This window comes from Gallinula chloropus (assembly GCF_964237585.1).
Source record: "Gallinula chloropus genome assembly, chromosome: 27".
Classification (NCBI taxonomy): Eukaryota; Metazoa; Chordata; class Aves; order Gruiformes; family Rallidae; genus Gallinula; species Gallinula chloropus.
Window position 1 is genome coordinate 2,254,491 of NC_140112.1, and position 18,814 is coordinate 2,273,304.

An 18,814-nucleotide genomic window follows, 5' to 3' on the forward strand; every position below is an offset into this window, starting at 1 on the left:
ATCCTGCAGGTAATTATCAGCAGTCTAACGAGCAATTAGCAGAGTTTCTGATCACCCATCCTATATTCCAGCATGTCTCCTTCCCTGACCTGAATTCCCTGACACCCCACCAGATTAACCCTACACCATTTCTCTCTGGGGTTTCCCCCTCCCCTTTGCTTTCAAGCACCAGCTTGCAGGGTGTTGTCCTCCCGTTCTATCCCAGTTCTCCCTCGTGATTCCACCTCAGGATCATGGCTTGGCTCTTTGAAGTGAGGTCTGTTCATCTGTAGGTCGGTGCCACAGGCTGCAGCCTGTCTTAGCTGGCCCAACCAAGCACTGGAATTGATAAGGGGTAACAGCAACGTGCCCTTTTCCTGCTGTTCCCTTGTTTTGTGCTTTGCTTAATCTGCTGAAATCCAGGGGGAAGAGGAAGCTGAAGCACACTCTGTAAATCCAGGTCCTCAGCTTTTCCTCACTGCAGGAAGACTCTGGTAGGGATGATTAATTGTGTATGAGCTGTCAGCCTCTGTAGGAGGAACAGTTTGTGTTCTCAGGCTGGCACACGTACTTGTGATAACGTTTCTTGGAAGCTGTGAGTATTGACCCACCTGGGTACCAAACCTGCATCTCCTTTCCCCATCAAAGGCTGGCTTTTTGTTTGTGGCTCTGCCTTTGGTGATGGCCCCTCCTCCCCCTAGCTCAGGCTCATAATAAATGCTTTGTAGGAATCTTTTGGAGCTGTGTGTTTGGCCTTGAAAGCATTCTTCCCAGGGCTAAGAGGAAACGTGACTGAAGTGTTAGGAAAATACTGATCCAGGGTTCAGGTGAGAGTAGAGGAGGGGAGTTGCACTATCTTCACCAGCTGAAAGCTCTCAGCTTCAGAACATCCCAGTCTGTGTTTCTTAGAGCAGCCTGAGTGTGAGACTGGGAGGTTTTCTGACAGGACTGGAACTACTGGTCCTTGCAGGTATTGTGCCAGCCTGGCACGGGATGTCCTGGGAAAGCTTGGAGGCTCACCAATACAGGCATGAGTTGTGCTGGAGGCTTTTAGTCAGGTCTTTTTGTACTTGACCCCTCATTTGGAGGGGGGGAAATAAATAGTAAATAAAGGAGGGAAACAAAACCAAGCTGGTCTTTGGTGAGGTTGTGTTTGCAAGGTGGCGCTGAAGCCTGAGAAATAGTTGGCTCCCCAAACACGAGGGTCCCAGGTGGGGAACAAGGGTTGCAGCCCCAGCATACAGAGAAAACCTGGTGGCAAAGGAAGTGGTGAGAAGGGATTTGAACTGCACAGGGTGTAGAGAGCTTTGGTGAGGTCTGTGTCTTCAGTTCCCAGCATCATTGAGGAGTGGCTTTCAACTGCAGACAGGCTGTGGCGAGCTGTGGGGCGTGAGTCGCTCACAGCCACCAGTCTCAGACCGTGCTTTTCCAGCTGCCTGTGGGTGGTTTTGTTGGGGTTTGTGTTGTTTTTCTCAGGTTCTACTAAATCTATAAAGGCAGAGGGGAAACAGGAGTGGTTTGCCCAGGCTGAGCTCTGCAGCCTGGTTTTGGTGGGTGTCCTCTGCCTTTGGCAAGGTGAGGATGGCCGGAGGAGGCTCTGTACATGGCTCTTTGGCTGCGCTGGGTCTCCCCCAGCTTAAGCATTTCCATGGGATTTATCCTTTGAGTCTCCCTGGAATTAATCTGGCAAAGCTTATTTATCTTTTGAAGGCAGCTGCAGACAGAGCATCACTTCCTCTGATGGGCCCCATTCCCCCATCGACCTGCAAGCGTTCCAGTGGCACTTGGCACTCTGTTTGGTGGGAGCTGCTTGACTCCCCTTCACCCTTCCCTGGCTGCCTAAAAAGCTTTCTGTAGGAATGACACCCCTTTCACTGCCTGAGCCTCTGATGCTGAAACGTGGGGATTAGGAGCAGATGTTTTACTGCTCCAGCTTGTGCACTGAGCGCTGGGGCAGCTGTGTGCCCCGTATCAAAGCAGAGCTCTTAGGGTTTGCTGGGTCAGCTCTTAAGCAGCATTTCCATCAGCTGCTGAACCACCCCTAGGAAGGGAGGGGAGACTAAATCTGGGCGTGTTATTTCCTCAGCAGAATTACTTCTGAACAGAAGCCTAAGGAAGGTAAGAACCTCCCAAGTTCTGTTTTACTAAGCTGAAACTAAAGCCAAGCCTGAGTTTTGGGTGCTGTTTCTGGTCCAAGAGCGGTTCACAAACCTGTCGTCCCACTGAACCTGAGAGAGGAGTAAGAGTGGTGGCTCTTTCTGGGCTAAAACTGCTGGCAGATACCAGCTCATAGGAGGAGAGACCCGCAGCAGCAGGCAAGCACGGGCAGGAGGCTGAGTTCTTCTGGAGTTTGGGAAAGTAGGTAATTCTTGGCTGGGAGGACAGGCTGTAACACACCATGTGGAGCTATTGTGCCACTGAAACCTCACGGTATCGATTAATAACCGCTCCTGATAAAGACGTGGCCATACCCACTAGGGATAACGCTGCTGGCAGCGATGGACGCTGGCCTCTGCTCCCTTCCCATCTCCTTTGTGGAAGCAGGAGCCCATCATCTTCCTTCCCCCTAACAGGAACAATGAGCTTGGAGGTGTTGCTGGCCAGAGTGGGATTTCTGACCCTGCTGGAGATGATGTGTGAGAGCTGAGAGCTGAACTCCAAAGCCAGTCTGTAGTAGCTGGAATTAGTTGGGGTCTCGATGGGCGCGCTGCCTGGATGCTGCGGAGAAGCAGCAGCCGTGCCAGGGGGGCTGGATGTGTCGTGTGTGGGTTTGCTCTCACTGGAGGAGGTGAATGAATCTGCCTCTTTCAGGGTAGTTTTGATGCTTCATTCTTTCCTCCTGGCTCATTTGACATAACCTTGCCCTTTCAAAGCTGGATTACTGCCTCGTGCTTTTGATGCGAAAGACCTTGACTGCTTTGAATTGCCCCAAGAGATACCAGTCTTGGCACAGCTTCTGCTTCAGCAGTACTTCTCCTGCTTGCTTCTTATCAAGCTCCCTGAACTCCACCCAGCACCCGCTGCAAGGTCACACAGGGAGGGGTTAAACAAACAAACAACCAAACCCAACCACAGAACCCCAGGGGGGGTTGTTTGCTGCACATCCCAGGTCTGAACTACGTGAAGATGATGAATAAATTCCGTGGTGACTTTCTCCTGCAGTTTATAAAAGATTCATGGTGAGCAAGAGGACTAAAAAAAGCCTGTCTTGTGTTGTCTTTTCTGGTTTAGTTACCTAAATGACTTGGATAGAATATCCCAGCCGACCTATATTCCTACTCAGCAGGATGTTCTGCGGACCAGGGTTAAAACTACGGGCATCGTGGAGACTCACTTCACCTTCAAGGACCTGTACTTCAAGTAAGTGAAGGGCAGCGCTGGTCCCTGTGGACTGCAGTGCTTTCTTCCACGGGTGCTGGTGGTGGCAGGTCCCACACCTGCACTGCAGAAGGTCCTGCCCTGTTCTAAGTGTCCTCCTTGCCTCTGATTACGCTCCCTCCCCACTAGTTCACTGGTTTGACTTTCTTTGCCTTCTTCTGTTCTTTTCAGCTGCTTTTATGTTGGGATCGCAGACACAGGTACTGACTGCTTGTTTACAGGATCCCCCCCCCCACCCCAAAAAAAAAACCATACTAAAAGGACACTGACTTTGGGATTTTGAGTTTGAATTTAACCCCTTCTGGTTGAAGTGGGAGAGAAGAGCTCTCCCCATGGTCAGGCTTGGCATGGAGAAGCTCGGGTACCCAGCCTGGTCTCGGCGGTGTCCCTTTATGTATCACTAACAGAGCTCTCTAACCTCTGCAGCAGCTGCCAGTTTAGCTCTCCTCCCTGCTCCCAGCAAACCCTGGCTTTGATCCCCAGTGTGCTCCTGACACGTGGCCCGTCACCCCACGGGGTGGACTGTGCGTGTCCCGTGACGTAGATGTAGGGAAGCACAGTGCCTGTGTTTCTCAGGAGAGTTCTCCTTGTCTGTGGCCATGTGTTGAAGCCTTTTGTTGCTCAGAGCCTTTAAATAAGCGTTTCTTGGCTTATTTTTAGCTTGTGTTTGAAAGAGCTGTAGCAAAACCCTGAGTGCTGCTTATAAAATCTGATCTGTGTGTGCTTCTTTTGGGAGATCAGTGGTGTTTTGGCTTCCAAACTGTTTCAACCTTAAAGTCTTTTTGCATCACTGAGCTAATTACATGGCTCCTGGTCCATTGTGGGGGGGAAACCCCCCTCACCTTCTGTTGTGATGTGGCAGGATTGGTGCTTCCAGCTGCAGTGTGCGGGGCTCTCCTTGAAAACCATCATGTCTGGCTGATGGAAAAGGGAGCTGGAGGTTGGAGGGTGGTTAAAGGGAGCTGGAGGTTGGAGGGTGGTTGGAGGGAGCTGGAGGTTAGAGGGTAGTTGGAGGGTGGCTGGAGATTGGAGGATAGCTGGAGGTTAGAGGTGGCTGGAGGTTGGAGAGTAGATGGAGGTTGGAGGGTGGCTGGAGGTTGGAGGGTGGCTGGAGGTTGGAGGGTAGGTGGAAGTTGGGGGTAGCTGGAGGTGGTTGGGGGGAGCAGGACTTGGTTGAGAGGGAGCTGGAGGCGGTTGGGGGGGAGCTGGAGGCGGTTGGGGGGGAGCTGGAGGCGGTTGGGGGGGAGCTGGAGGCGGTTGGGGGGGAGCAGGACTTGGTTGGGGGGGAGCAGGACTTGGTTGGGGGGGAGCAGGACTTGGTTGGGGGGTAGCTGGAGGCGGTTGGGGGGTAGATGGAGGCGGATGGGGGGTAGCTGGAGGCGGTTGGGGGGTAGCTGGAGGCGGTTGGGGGGTAGCTGGAGGCGGTTGGGGGGAGCAGGAGGCGATTGGGGGAAGCAGGACTTGGTTGGGGGGGATCAGGAGGCAGCAGGCATGTTCCTGTTTGACCATCAGCCCCCCCTGTTCAGCGGGAAGCGGCTAGGCGCGCGCCGCCGGTGCCTCCCTGATGTGTGTGTGGGGGGAATTGCTCTTCCCCCAGGCCCGCCTGGCCTCACCCATCACGTGCAGAGCCCGAGGTGCCTGGCCTCAGAGGGATTTGCTCCACAAAGGAAAGCATTAATACATCTTAACTCCCCAAGCTGCCATCTTCCCTGCTCCAGAGGAGCCTTGCTGTTAAATCTCAGGCATTAGAGCTGGGGCTCCAGTGTGGATTAGCCTGACGGCGCCAGGGATGCCGCTCCTTTCCCATGGAGCTGAGTAAACAGCCTGTATCCTCCCGGAGATTTCTCATCTCTCCTGTGGTCCACAGGGACAGTTTACCTTAAATAAAAGATGGGAGTTAGTGAAATGCTGCTTCTGCCTCGTTTGGCATCGTTAAATCACATTGCTCCTGGGCCAGGCTGGGCAGTTCCTCCCTTGTCTCCCCGGGTAACAGATCGATGTTTATGATTTTTGTAGCTCTGGGAGATCGACTTGGACCTGACTTGATTTAATTAAGTCATAGTCCATCAGAGCAGCCTGGGCAATCCTGCTTCTCATCAGAATATTTTGGTGAGCAGGGTGTTGGAGCTGCCCAAGATGCTCATGGCTTCTATTTCTGAAGAGGTGACTTTGTTTCTGAGCCCCACTGGGCTTTTTCCTGGCTCCCAGCAGCAGCAGGCAGCGTGTTGCATGTAATCCAGTGCCAGGCTCAGTGTCAGTGAACTGGAAGAGCTGCCTCCAGAGTAGGTGTTCAGAGTCCAGTCAAGCAAATGGATTGTTGCTAAGGAAATAGGAGATGGAGAACAAGCTAAGCGTGTCCTGGTGAATCAGCGGAGAGCGGTGTGGGTAACGCCTGGTTCTCCCTGCTGAAACTCCTCTGAAGAGAAGGATTTTAAGCCCCACCTGAGAAAGGGAGGGTTGGGAGCTCCCTGCTTCTTCTTCCCCAAACCCTGCCCTTAGCAGAGCTGTCCCCACCTCCTGCAGCAGCCGGTCTGCAAACCTCCTGAGATGTTTCTCCTGCCTCTCCCCAGGATGTTCGATGTCGGTGGCCAACGGTCGGAGCGGAAGAAGTGGATCCACTGCTTTGAAGGTGTGACAGCCATCATTTTCTGTGTGGCCCTCAGTGACTATGACCTGGTCTTGGCTGAGGATGAGGAGATGGTACGTTGTGGAGCAGTTACTGGTGCCCAGCACTGTGGGAGGGAGGTGGAAGCAAGCACAGACCTATCCTCTGGGAGGGGGACACGTGTCTCTGCCTTGCTCCTCTTGTAGCCCTTGTGAAGGTGAGCTCTTCCTTGCAGCAACCTGTGGGATCTTGCCCCAGAAACTGATGAAAAATAATAACACAAGAATGGTGTGAGTTCCTCTAACACAGCCTGGGGGAGTTTCCATACCTGTGAGGTGCCTGTAGGAAAGCTGGGGAAGAGCTGTTCCTCAGGGCATGGAGCCATAGGATGAGGGTTTAAACTGGAAAAGTTGTGCTGGATCAGCCTGGAGAAGAGAAGCTCCAGGGGGACCTTACAGCACCTTCCAGTCCCTGAAGATACTTATAAGAAAGCTGGGGAAGAGCTGTTCCTGAGGGCACAGAGCAATGGGACGAGGGGTGGGACTCGATGGCCTCCAAAGGTCCCTTTCCACCCAACGCATCCTGGGATCTGATGGTTCCCCTGCTCAGGGTTGTGCCTGTGCTCTTCCTGAGGAGGATATTTCATGGACACTCTTTCATCCTCTGTAGTACACAAAGCCACCTGCCCTCCCTATGATGCATCCCCTTCTCCTTTTGTTTTGCAGAACCGGATGCATGAGAGTATGAAGCTGTTTGACAGCATCTGCAACAACAAGTGGTTCACAGACACGTCCATCATTCTCTTCCTGAACAAGAAGGACCTGTTTGAGGAGAAGATTAAGAAAAGCCCCCTAACGATCTGCTACCCAGAGTACACTGGTAAGGTCCTCCCAAACCACCTCTTATCTGTGTCACCAGGGCCAGGAAGGAGTGGGTTAAAGCCTACAGGATCCAGGATAACTCCAAAGCTCAGCTGTTTCTCCATCCACTCAACTCTGGGCAGCATCTTGGGGCTGCCCATCACTTGGCTTGTTGGGAGAGGTGCAGTCACACAGCCCTCATCCCTGAGAGTTACAGCCTGGAGTGCCAGCAGCAGAGCACCACCGTGCAGCCAGTCCAGGTTGCTCTGTGTTTCCCACCTGTTATTTAGGGAAATACTTTCTTGAACTTCAGTCTCAGAGGCTGGGATACTTATCCAGGTCCTGGGCATGGCACTTCTCTGCCCTGGTGTGTCTGTTCTCCAGGTGAGACCCACACGGTGCTTCGTGGTCACTGCTCAAGGCATTTGGACTTAATTTTTAATGCTTCTTCCTTCAAACCTGCTTATTCCTGTGATTTCTCCCTCTTCTGATGCAACTGCACGTCTCCAGTGTGAAGATTACCATAGGCAGCATTCCCTTCTGGTGATCTCAGGGGGTTGGGGGGGGAGCAACATGTCCAAGGTCACTGACCAGGAGCTGGGAATAGACCTCAGCTCCACGAGGAGGAGTTAAGGGTGGATTTGGATTTGTAGCTGGATAAGGCAGATGGTTGCAAGCAGCTTAATGGGGACTTAAAAGCTCTCTGTGCTGTGAAGTGCTGGCCAAAGTAAAGGCATCTTATCTTTTTCAGGCTCTAACACGTACGAGGAAGCAGCTGCCTACATCCAGTGTCAGTTTGAAGATCTGAACCGAAGGAAAGACACCAAGGAGATCTACACCCACTTCACCTGCGCCACCGACACCAAGAACGTGCAGTTCGTCTTCGACGCCGTCACAGATGTTATCATTAAAAACAACCTGAAGGAGTGTGGGCTCTACTGAGCAGGAGGAGCCCTGGGAGGAAGGTAAAGCCCAGCCTCTTGCATTTAAACCTGGGGCTGGTGGTTTCTGGTGCCTCACTGATGCCCCTTGGGGAGCTGGGATGGTTCAGCCTGGAGAAGAGGAGGCTGTGGGGGGACCTCATTGAGGGGATCCTGGGCTCCATCAGCAGAGGGGTGGCAGCAGGGACAGGGAGGGGATTGTCCCTCTCTGCTCTGCCCTGTGAGGCCCCAGCTGGAGTCCTGTGTCCAGAGCTGGGGCCCCAGGACAAGAAAGATGTGGGACTGTTGGAGAGGGGTCAGAGGAGCCACGGAGATGATCAGAGGGCTGGAGCAGCTTGCCTACGGAGAGAGGCTGAGGGAGCTGGGCTGGTTCAGCCTGGAGAAGAGAAGGCTGTGGGGGGACCTCATTGCAGCCTCCCAGTCCCTGAAGGGAGCAGAGGAACAGGAGGGGAATGAGCTTGTTAAAGGGCAGAGACTGGCAGGACAAGGGGGATGGAGTGAAGCTGGAGGAGGGAAGAGTTGGATGAGATATTAGGGGGAATTTCTTTCCAGAGAGAGTGGTGAGGGGCTGGAACAGGCTGCCCAGAGAAGGGGTGGGTGCCCCATCCCTGGGGGTGTTCAAGGCCAGGTTGGCTGGGGCCCTGGGCAACCTTGTGTAGCTCCAGGCCTGGAGGTTGGTGTCCCTGCCTGTGGCAGGGGATTGGAGCTCTGTGACCCTTGGGGTCCCTTCCAACCCAGCCCAGTCTGTGATTCTCTGATTCTCTCTTCCAGTTTGATTTTATGCCGTGGCGTTTTGAGACCCGGACTCTTTGCTGCCTGGCGGGGACGGCTGCGAGCCCGGAGAGGACCAGAGAAATGAAATCAGCATGTGGAATCGTTGAGTTCTTTAGCACAATCTTCTCTATTTAGGGACCTTCTTTATTTTGTTGGTTTTTTTTTTTAATTATTATTATTATTATTTTTTAATTGCTATGGGATGTTGATGTTAGGGGTGAGGTGGAACAACCGTTAGCGTGACTAGATCATCCCGGCGGCGTTCGCATGGCGTGATCTCCACCGTGTACAGCTGTTGTGAAGTTGAGGTGCTGGATTCCAGACCTTCAATATGTAGCTTTCTCTCTCTCTCTCTCTGGTTAACGAGCCACCACCGCTCTGTTTTTAAGGTTTTGCTTGGGTTTGGTTGGGTTTTTTCCATTGAGAAAACTTCTAACTTTACTAAAATTTTATTTCCTTATCTGCAAACGACTCATATTTTAAAAATAAACAACAACAACAACAAAAAAAAATCACTTAACTATGCACATGTGACCAGATCATGCAGAAAGTATTCCTCTTAGCAGGAACTCTTTGTTTTTAACACTTGGTATGGTCAGGATTTAATATTTCTTGCAACTACTTAAAGGCTCCTTAGCGCTCTTTACGGCGACAGCTCCGGCTTTCTCTGGCGTGTGTTTCGTGCCCATCCTGCTTCCATAAAGCTTTTGGAAGGAGCTCCAGCAGTGGGACAGCGAAGCTCTTTAGCTGATGGCTCAGGGGTGAGCGCGGGCGATGCTGATGGCCCCATCCAGACCCACCCGGCGTGGCCCAGCCGGCTTCACGCTGAGCCCCTGCCTGGAGATTCAACCCTCTGAGCCCCAAAGCCGCAGGGCTGCTCCACCCACCGCTCCTCCCCCTGCGTTTTCAGTCCAAACCGGTGGGTGATTTTGGGAAGGGGGCGCCCGGGCTGTCCCCACGCTGTCCCCACCAGCATGCCTTTACTCTCCATCCCTGGTGCCAAACCCCGCCTGCCATTGTTTTTACTGTAGTGACCTTCATCCCCATGGGTAACCAGCCCGGCCCTCCGCTGCCCCAGTGCATCCAGACTCCTTCCCCCCCCTTTGTCACGTGTACAGTTTCACTCTGTTCTAGTTGTTGGCAGTATTAAAATGGTGAGGAAACAGTTGGAGCCTTTTCTCTAGTTTATTATTCGTTATTTTTTATACTCACACCCCCCCCCCCCCCCCCCATCCTTCCCCCTTCTGTGCTTGGCCACAGAGGGAAGCTCAGTGCTTGGATGAGAAGGGGGGGGGTAAATTATGGGAGGGGGGTTGGATTATGGGGGGGTTGGATTATGGGGGGCATGAGTTATCGCAGGGGTTGAATGATGGGGGGGGGTTGAATGATGGGGGGGTTGAGTTATGGGGGAGGTTGAATGATGGGGGGGCGTTGAATGATGGGGGGTTCAATTATTGGGGTGTTGAATTATCACAGGGGTTGAATGATGGGGGGTTGAATTATAGGGGGGTTGAATGATGGGGGGTTTAATTATCACAGGGGTTGAATGATGGGGGGTTGGATTATGGTAGGGTTGAATTATAGAGGGGGGTTGAGTTATGGGGGGATTGAATTATAGAGGGGGGTTGAATGATAGGGGGTGTGTTATGGGGGGGGTTGAGTTATGGGGGGGTGAATTATGGGGGGTTTGAGTTATGGGGGGTTTGAATTATTACAGGGGTTGAATTATGGGGGGGTTCAGTTATCGTGGGGTTGAATTTTGGGGGGGTTCCTTGGGCTTCACCACAGGCAATTGTCAGCACAGCCACCCGCGGGTTGATCTGGGTGGGAGATGGGCTGTGCCAGCCCAGAGCCACGGATGGGAAACACTCCTGGAGCCCAGCTCCAGGCCTTGGGCTGGGTCCTCCTGGAGCAACCCAAGCAGGAGGAATGAGACATCCAGGGCTTGTGTAGTTCTTTATTTCCATTTCCTACAGTTAAATGCAGCTGGCTGTGGGATTTCTGTGGATACAGGACCTGGCTCTGGGACTGGGGGAGGTTTATTTACAAACAGTGAAGAGCAAACACAGCTCGAAGGAGCAGAATGAAAATACAAATCTTTCAAGTAACCATTTCCTCTTTCTCCAGCCCCAGATCACCTCCCCCAGACCCCAACATGCCTGCTCCTGCCTCTGCTCACCCCTCTCCTCACCCCCCAAACCCCAACAACATTCCCTCAGGGCTCCAAAAAAAACCAAGCCCCTTCATTATACCTCCTGCTGGAGGACAGAGGTTGGTACCCAGGAGTGATTCGTAGGTAACCCAACCTCCACCATCCCCAGGAATTCCCACTTGGATTAATTCAAGGGGAAGAAACCAGCTGCAGAGGGACGGGCAGAAGCGATGCCGCTGCCTCTCTCCCCGAGCGCCCCGTCGCTGCCCAGGGTGGGAAGCACGATGCCTCCCTGGTGATTCTCCTGCCTGCTTTGCTTGAACCACTCCAGATCTGGCTTAGAAACGCTGCAGGGAGCAGGTTTGCTGCTTTTAAAGGAGGAAAAAAAAAGAGGAAATGGCCACAAAAGGGGGCAGGAAGCTGAGCTTCACCCCTTCCTCTAGTTTGGGCTTTGGAAGGAGGCGGCTCGGTCGGGCAGGTGGTAGAAACTTGGGCTGTGAGGATCTTTTACGTCTGGTTGTAATCCTGCTCTGCTCAGCAGAACGGCGCTGTGCCACCACGTCCTGTCCTCTTCTAGCAGGGAAAGAGGAGAGAACAGGAGGTTAAAGGCTTTCCAACCACCCAGTGAAGGCTGGGACAGGCACAGGGTGCAGGGAGGGCTGAGAGGAGTGACCTTCATCCCACCACGCTGAGCTTGGAGTGGGGAGAAACCCGACAATTCATGGGTTTAAATGTCATTCTGGTGCTCAGAGCTGGTCAGTGCCCAACCCTTCAGCCCCTGTCCCCCACCTCCCTGCCTGGTCAGTGTTTCCCTTGGTGCCCAGAGCAGGATTTGGGGTGCTCCCACCCTGTCCTGCCTCTGCCTGTGGGGAGCTGCCTGCTTTATCCCAGGGGGGTTGAATGATGGGGGGGTTGAGTTATGGGGGGGTTGAATTATCACAGGGGTTGATTTATCACAGGGGTTGAATGATGGGGTTGAATTATTCTTCCTGCTCTACTTAATGCTCAGGAATGAGGGGGAGAAAAAGCAAAGCACCCAAGGATGCGGATCCCAGCATCTGACACCCCCCCCCAGCATCACAGCAGCCACCATCCCCAAAAAAAACCACCCCATCCCTTCCCCATCCCCCCCAGCCCCATCCCTTCCCCATCCCTCTGTCCCTGGGGCAGGTACCTGCCCCGTGGCTGCTCAGAAGAGGCCGCAGTCCTTGAGGTTCTCTTTGATGATGACATCCGTCACGGCGTCGAAGACGAACTTGACGTTCTGGGTGTCTGTGGCACAGGTCATGTGGCTGTAGATCTCCTTCACGTCCTTCCGCATGTTGAGGTCCAGGAATTGGGTCTTGATGTAATTTCCTGCGTCTTCAAACGTGTTGGGACCTGTGGAGGGAGGGAGGGAGGAGGCGATGCTGCTGCTGAGCTGCTCCCATGGGAGGTGATGGTCGGAGCTGGGTGAGGGCAGGGGATGCCTGAGCCTTAGTTTTAAGGAGCTAGATCTGAAACCTCCCTTGGGAGGAGGAAGAGGAGGAGGAGGAGGAGGGGTGGGTCAAGCACTGCACCTAGCAAAGCAATTAGAAATTCATTAAAAAAGCCATTTTAGCCCAATTCCATCCTTCCCCCCACCTTCTCCTGGGCTGCTCCTACCTCTGGGACTCCATCCTGAAACCCAGAGACCGTGTCTGCGCCGGGACCACGCGGTTCCTCCCCCCAAGAGCCTGGTTTGGGGAGGTGGGAGGGTTAAGGGGGGGGGGCAAAGGGGAAGGATGGAGCCACCTCACCGTCGTAATCAGGGAAGCAGATGCTGAGATGGACTTTCTTGATCTTCTCCTCGAAAAGGTCCTTCTTGTTGAGGAAGAGGATGATGGAGGTGGCGGCGAAGAACTTGTGGTTGCATATGCTGTTGAACAGGTGCAGGGACTCGTGCATGCGGTTCTGCGAGCGGACAGGGCCACAGGTCACTGCCAGCCCCCTTTTTACCCAGCACAGCCCCCCACCCCCAAAAAAAACCCCTCCCCCCAGCCCCCTCCCTGTCCCCAGAGCGGAGCTTCTCCCTGTGCAGCCCAGGTTGCTCCTGTTGGATGTAGGAGGAACTGCCTGTCCCCTCCTGCCCATCCTAAACTCCGCTGTCAGTCGGGATGGGGAGGGGGGTAACCGGGGCAGCGCGATGCTCCCACCCCTCCCAGTAGCTCTAGTGTGGCTGGAGGTGATGGGATGATGAGCTGGGGAACCTCAGCTGGTGGGAGGTGCTGGTGGGGTGTCGAGGTGTTGAGGTGCCGTCGCCGTTACCCTGATGCTCTCGCTGGATTGAGGCTTTGGAAGGGGCAGGGAAGGGAAACTCTGGGCTTAGAGGAGTTGTGGGCTTGGCTGTGGGGACATCCTGGGGTGGCTGAGGGTCCAAGCAGGGTCTCTGGCTGCCCCACTGACACATGGATCTCCTTCACTGTAGCGTGGCAGCTGGTTCTTGAGGGCAGATGGGGATGTCCTGTCCCAGCTCCCCTTGCTGCAGTTCTTCTGTATGGCTTTGGGGAGCAGAGCACCTGCTTTGGCCAAATCCTGCCCCGTTCTGTGTGGGGAGCAGCATCTCCACCTCTGCTGGGGGTTCAAGGGGACAGACCCTCTCTCCTTCCTCACGTGCTGCTGCTGTGTGGCTGAGGAATGGCTGATGGATGCCAGCTCCTGCCTTGGGACCTCAGTGAAGGCCTTTGGGGAGCGGATGCTGTAGGAGATGCCACCAAGGATGCTCTGCCCTGGGCCAGGAGGGAGAAGCAGCCGCCTGCCCCTGCGCTGCTCAGTGTCACCCCTCGTTTCCTCCTGGAAAGGGCCCCTTTTGGGGACACCGTGTTCCTGCTCTGCCCCCACCACGGGCACCGATGCATGGGGTGCCTCTGGGTGCCATTGTCCTTCATCCAGAGCCCGTCACATCTCTCCTCTTCCTGGGGGTTGGCTCCATTGGCTTGGCTCAGGGGTTTTCCACAGCAGGAAGCGTTCCCGGGGGGACGGGGGCTCCAGGAGGAGGTTGGGGTCAGGACCCGCTGTGCCCGTGGCTGCTCGGCAGGATGGGGGGTTCCTCAGTGGGCCCCCAGCTGTTTCCCCACAGTTGGGCTGGTTGAGCCTCAACATCAGTGCTGACACGTTTACTGGGTGTAACTGGGTGTAACTGGGTGGGGGCCAGTTCCGTCCCAGTCTCCCACTCCTTTCCCAGAACACCCAGAGAACCCAATGGCATGGAGTCTTTCCCCCCCCCCAACCCCCTTCCCAAAGCCCCCCCCTGCTCCTCTCCTGCTCTTCCCAGGCAGCTCCCAGACCCAGACCCACCACTTCATCGTCCTCCACCAGCACCATGTCGTAGGCGCTCAGCGCCCCGCAGAAGATGATGCAGGTCACCCCCTCGAAGCAATGGATCCACTTCTTGCGCTCCGACCTCTGGCCTCCCACATCGAACATCCTGGGGAGGGGATGAGGACAGGTCAGGGGCTGGTCCTGCCACCCACCATATGATGATCCCAGCACCCCAGGACCCCAGCAACCTGTCCTCGGCAGTGCCAGGGATGCTGTGACCAACCAGCCCTGGTCCAGGTGGGGTTGGTGGTCCCTGGTTCACCCCACGTTGTGTTGCAGGGGGAGGATCAAGGGATGGGGGGGGGGGGAAATCAAGGGGTGGGGGGCACCCACCTACCTGAAATTCAAGTCTTTGACTGAGAACTTGGTCTCGATGATGCCCGTGGTCTTCACTCGGGACCGCAGCACGTCCTGCTCGTTGGGGAGGTATCCAGGGGCCGTGATCCTGTCCAGCTGGTTCAGGTAACTGGGGGGAATGGGCAGATGGTCAGGAGAGGGTGTGACCAGCTGCCAAGGGGCTGCCCCCCAGCCTGCACCCACACCCCCCCCCATAGCATTTTGGGGATGGTGGGGGCTAAATCCCAAATGCTGGGACTCCAAGATCCCTGGGGAGGGATGCTGGGGGGGTATGATGGGGGGGATGCAGCCCCCTGGCACCAGTGGGTTAGAGGATGGTGACCTCCAGGTATCCCCAGGCTCTGGATTCTGCCAGGCTGGGTGGGAAACAGTGATAAGCAGCTGGGGGTCCCCAAGGCATGTCCCTGTTGTGTGTCCCCCACCCCCAGGTTGGTGGCCCCCACTCACTACGCAGCCGAGTCGTTGAGCTGGTACTCGGCAGCTCGGTCGAAACAAGCCTGGACCCCCCCATCCTTCCAGAGCTTCTTGATGCAGTCGACCAGCTCGGGGGGCATGGTGCCCTCCTCGATGGAGTCAGCCAGGTTGAAGAGCTGCCGCCCATCATCCTGCAAGAGGGACCCTCTGCCACCATCCCACCCGCAGCCCCCAAAAAGCCCCCGGGGCTGGGGACAAGGGGCTGCTGTAGACCCCAGCTCCAGGGTTTCCTGCGCCCTCTCAGTGGGTTTTGGGGAGGGGAGGGGGGCAGGATGGGGACAGCCCCCCCGGACTGACCGCGCGGGAGGACTCTGCGTAGTCGATGCCCAGCGTGGACATGGCGCGGATGATGGCCAGGATGGACTGCAGGATGTTGCCGTAGATGATGGACTTGAACTCCATGCACTCCTCGGGGGTGTAGCCATCCTGGTGGATGATCCTGGGGGGGCACAGCAGCCTCAGCCCTGAGCTGTGACCCCCCCCCCCCCCCCCTCCAGTATCACCCTGCCCTGGGAGGCAGCAGGGTGTGACATGGGGGGGGAGTGACTGGGGTGATGCTGTTGGGGCCACCCAATCCTTGGGTTAATCTCCCTGCAATCTGGGTGCCTGGGCCTCAGGCTGTACTCACTTCATCTGCTTCACGATGGTGCTCTTGCCCGACTCTCCAGCCCCTGGAAGAGGGTGTGAGGACACCTTAGTGCTGCCCAGGACACGCCACAGGCCTGATGCCACGGGGATGGGCACAGCGCAGGGACCGGAGCCGCTTTCCCTCCTCCTGCTCCGCTCTGCCCCAGCTGGACACCTGGCCCAGCCTCCTCCCCCGGTGCCATCACCCCTCTGCCACCCCTCACACCCAGCACTGGACCCCCAGGGGTGGTGGGCACCCCCTGGGCTGCGGGTCCCTGGGGTCCCACGCCACCCACCCGCCGCAGGCGATGGCTTCGGTGCTGTAAGCGGCTTAGGGCAGCACAGGAAGCTGCTTAGAATTAGGGTGCTAATCGCCTTGACCCTGGCCCCCCACCTGGATAAGCCCCCACCAACAGCCCCGATGCCTCCCCGTGGGGTCACCCACTGCCCGAGTGGGGCGCGGGGGGTCCCTCGAGGGTCTGTCCCTCCCTCCCTGCACCCAGCAGCAGGGTTTTTGGGGTGCAGGAGCTTACTAGAGGCTCCCTGTCCCCCTTTCATGTGCCACAGCCTGGCCTGGGTGGGACCCAGCATCCTGGTCCCTTCCCCATCCCCACGCTGTCCCCCCATCCCTGCTCCCCGTATTGTCACCACCGAGAGCCGATGTCACCCCCAGCCCTTCCCAGGCCCAGCTCTGAGGGACACCAGGACAGAGGGACAACCTCAGCGCATCAGGCTAACGAGGGACCAAGCCAGAGCAGCAGGAGTTGATGGGCTGGGGACAGCCCATCCCTGTCCCCAATCCCTGGTTGCTTTTGCCCATCCCCAGCAGCCCCCCCAACAGCCCCTCATGCCGAGTGGGGCTGGGGGGGGGGACATCCCACATCCTCCCTTGGATATCCCACATCCTCCCTTGGACATCCTCTCCGGCCTTACCAAGCAAGAGCAACTTGACCGTCTTGGCCTCCTTATCCGCATCCTCCTGGAGCTTCTTCTCCAGCTCCTTGGACCTCTTGGCCATCTCCTTGTCCTCGGCGCTGGCCCCGCTCCCCATGGCCTCGTCTTCCTCCTCCTCCTCCTCCTCCTCAAACTCCTCGAGCAGCTCTAGGTCCCCGGGCTCTTCCAGCTCTCCGCGGGCAGCGGCGCGCGCGCCCCGAGGACGGGCGGTGGGCGACGACGGGAGAAAGGGGGGTGGGGGGGGGAGAAAGAGGAGCCCCGAAAGGCTGAGCCGGCTCCCCAGCGACACCCCTGATGCTGGGGTGCCCCGCGGCAGGCAGAGCGCGGTGGGTCCTCGCCGGCCGGCTGCCCCCCGCCTTCTCCCTTAATTCCCCATGGATAACCCGATTTTTTTGGGCCGTGGGATTTGGGGACCTTTTATCTCGCCATGTGACCCAGGAAATCCAATTAGCCCAAGATGGCAAAGATTAGGGGTGGGGGGGATGGAGAAGGGGGGGGGGTGGTGAAGACAGGGTGTCTTGGGGAGGTGGGCGTGAGGCTTTATGTAAGGGGGCAGCCGGCTTGACACCCCCTGCCCAAGGGGGATGGGGACACCCTGTGGCCCCCCCCAGGATGGTTGGGGAGGGGGGGTTGGGTTTGGGGCTTCCCCCGTGGGTGTTGGGGATGGGGTCGGCTCCCCCCCCCCCACTCTTCTCTGTGTGTGTGTCCCCTCCCCGGGAGGTGCGGAGGTGGGGGTGGAGGGGGGGGGGGCACACGGGGGTGCTGGGGGATTCCTCCTGCGGGGGAAAGGGAGCTAATTACCCCGGGTGGGTAATGAGCCCCTAATCCTGCCCCGCTGGGTGCCACCCCTCTGCTCCCCAAGCTCATTAATGGGATGGTGCTTTCAGCCTTCCTCCTCCTCCTCCTCTACCTCCCGGGCTCAGCACCCCCTCACCAGCCCAGCACCCATCCCCTCAGCCCATCAGGGTCCCCCCAAACCTCGGGGTGGGGGGGGGGCAGGCGGGTTCCCCCACCCTGTCCCACCCCGTGGGTTGGGGGGTGTCAGGTCCCCCTGAAGGTGCTGGGGGTCCCCAGCATTTGAGTTTTGGGTCCCCACAATCCTGGCACCCCCTAGGGTTGAGGGGGGGGGGCTTTGCACCCCCGTGCTGGGGGGTGTGTGTGTGTCCCCGGGCTCCCCCCGGCCGTCCCCACGAGCCGGTGGCTGGGGACACTCTGTCCCCGAGGACACAAAGCCCCTTCTGAGCCTCTAATGAACTTGGCGCTAATGAAGGTGGTCCAATTAAAATACCAACCCCCCCCCCCCACACACACCCCCCACCCCCGCCTGGTGTCGTGTGGGGGACAACGGACGGCCAGTGCCGGGGAGGGGACACGGCTGTCACCCACAGCTCTCAGCCCGGGGTGCTCACTGTCCCCCCCTGTCCCCCCCCGTCCCCCCCCCCGATGGCTGCCGTGCCTCCCCGGGGTCACCGCGCTGTCCCCTCTCCTCCCCCGTGGGACAGCGCGATGGGGCAGGGGACCCGGGGGGGCCACACGGGCCCTGGCTGGTGCCATTCCTTCTGCTCCGGCAGCGGCTAAAAATACCCCCCCCGCGACCCCCCCCCCGCTCCGGTGCCGGGGACTCCGCGGGGACACAGCCCGGCGCCCCCCCGCCACCCCCGGACCCACCGGGAGCCACAGGTAGGGACAGACCGGGATCGGGGGGACACACAAGGATGTGACCCCCCCCCGCCAGCCCCCCGGCTGGGGTGTGTATGGGGGGTCCCGGTATGATGGTAAGGGGGGGCTGGGGGGGGGGTCAGGCCCTGTGCTGGCCCCAGCACCCCGCGGGGACATCCCCTGGGGGTGCTGCGGGCACCGCCCCCCCCTTGTGATAATTGGGGGGGGGGGGCTGGAGGGGGAGGTGCGAGCCCCCTCTTTTGGGGTGCAGCACCCATTTTGGGGGGAGCCCGCTGGTGTCGGAGGAGCCGATGCTGTCCCGGTTGGGGGGGGGGGTCAGTCGGTCTAACGGGGGGGGGGACACGGTCCGTGTTGGGGGCGCAGTGCCCAGCGGGGGGGGGAGCGCTGGGGGGGTGCTGGTGCCGTACCCCGAGTCTGACGGGGGCGATACCCGTCTCCGCGGCGGGGTTGGGGGGGGGGGATACACACACTTATGGGGGGGGGGGGCGGCCGCTGCCGTTCGGGGGGCGATGGCGTCTCTCCGGGGGGCCCAGCGCCGCCTCCCCCCGCCCCGCTCAGCACCCGGGGCGCGGCCCCCGCCCACCGCCGCCGCAGCAGCCGGTTGCCCCGGCAACCTTCCTCCTCTTCCTCCTCTTCCTCCTCCTCCTCCTCCTCCTCCTCCTCCCGCCGCTCCCCCGGCCCCAGCCCCTTCCTC

At 57.7% G+C, this 18,814-nt stretch overlaps 2 protein-coding genes across 2 annotated transcripts in view; one reads left to right on the forward strand and one right to left on the reverse strand.

Annotated features, from left to right (window-relative positions):
* GNAI3 (G protein subunit alpha i3) overlaps positions 1–9,692 on the forward strand; it is a 34,663-nt gene extending 24,971 nt beyond the window's left edge. Inside the window, exons 5-9 of the mRNA XM_084276014.1 lie at positions 3,211–3,339; positions 5,928–6,057; positions 6,688–6,841; positions 7,574–7,787; positions 8,535–9,692. Of these exons, the coding sequence (XP_084132140.1) occupies positions 3,211–3,339; positions 5,928–6,057; positions 6,688–6,841; positions 7,574–7,764 (604 nt within the window). The 3' untranslated portion in view covers positions 7,765–7,787; positions 8,535–9,692. The remainder of the gene's footprint in view (positions 1–3,210; positions 3,340–5,927; positions 6,058–6,687; positions 6,842–7,573; positions 7,788–8,534) is intronic.
* A 1,088-nt stretch (positions 9,693–10,780) lies between these two features.
* Positions 10,781–16,862, reverse strand: GNAT2 (G protein subunit alpha transducin 2). The gene is made up of 9 exons (XM_084276015.1): positions 16,420–16,862; positions 15,488–15,530; positions 15,157–15,298; positions 14,833–14,990; positions 14,366–14,494; positions 14,005–14,134; positions 12,468–12,621; positions 11,864–12,069; positions 10,781–11,262 (listed from the first exon to the last, which is right to left on the reverse strand). The coding sequence occupies exons 1-8, from the start codon at positions 16,535–16,537 to the stop codon at positions 11,879–11,881; spliced, it is 1,065 nt and encodes a 354-aa protein (XP_084132141.1). The 5' UTR covers positions 16,538–16,862; the 3' UTR covers positions 10,781–11,262; positions 11,864–11,878.
* Positions 16,863–18,814: the final 1,952 nt, after the last annotated feature.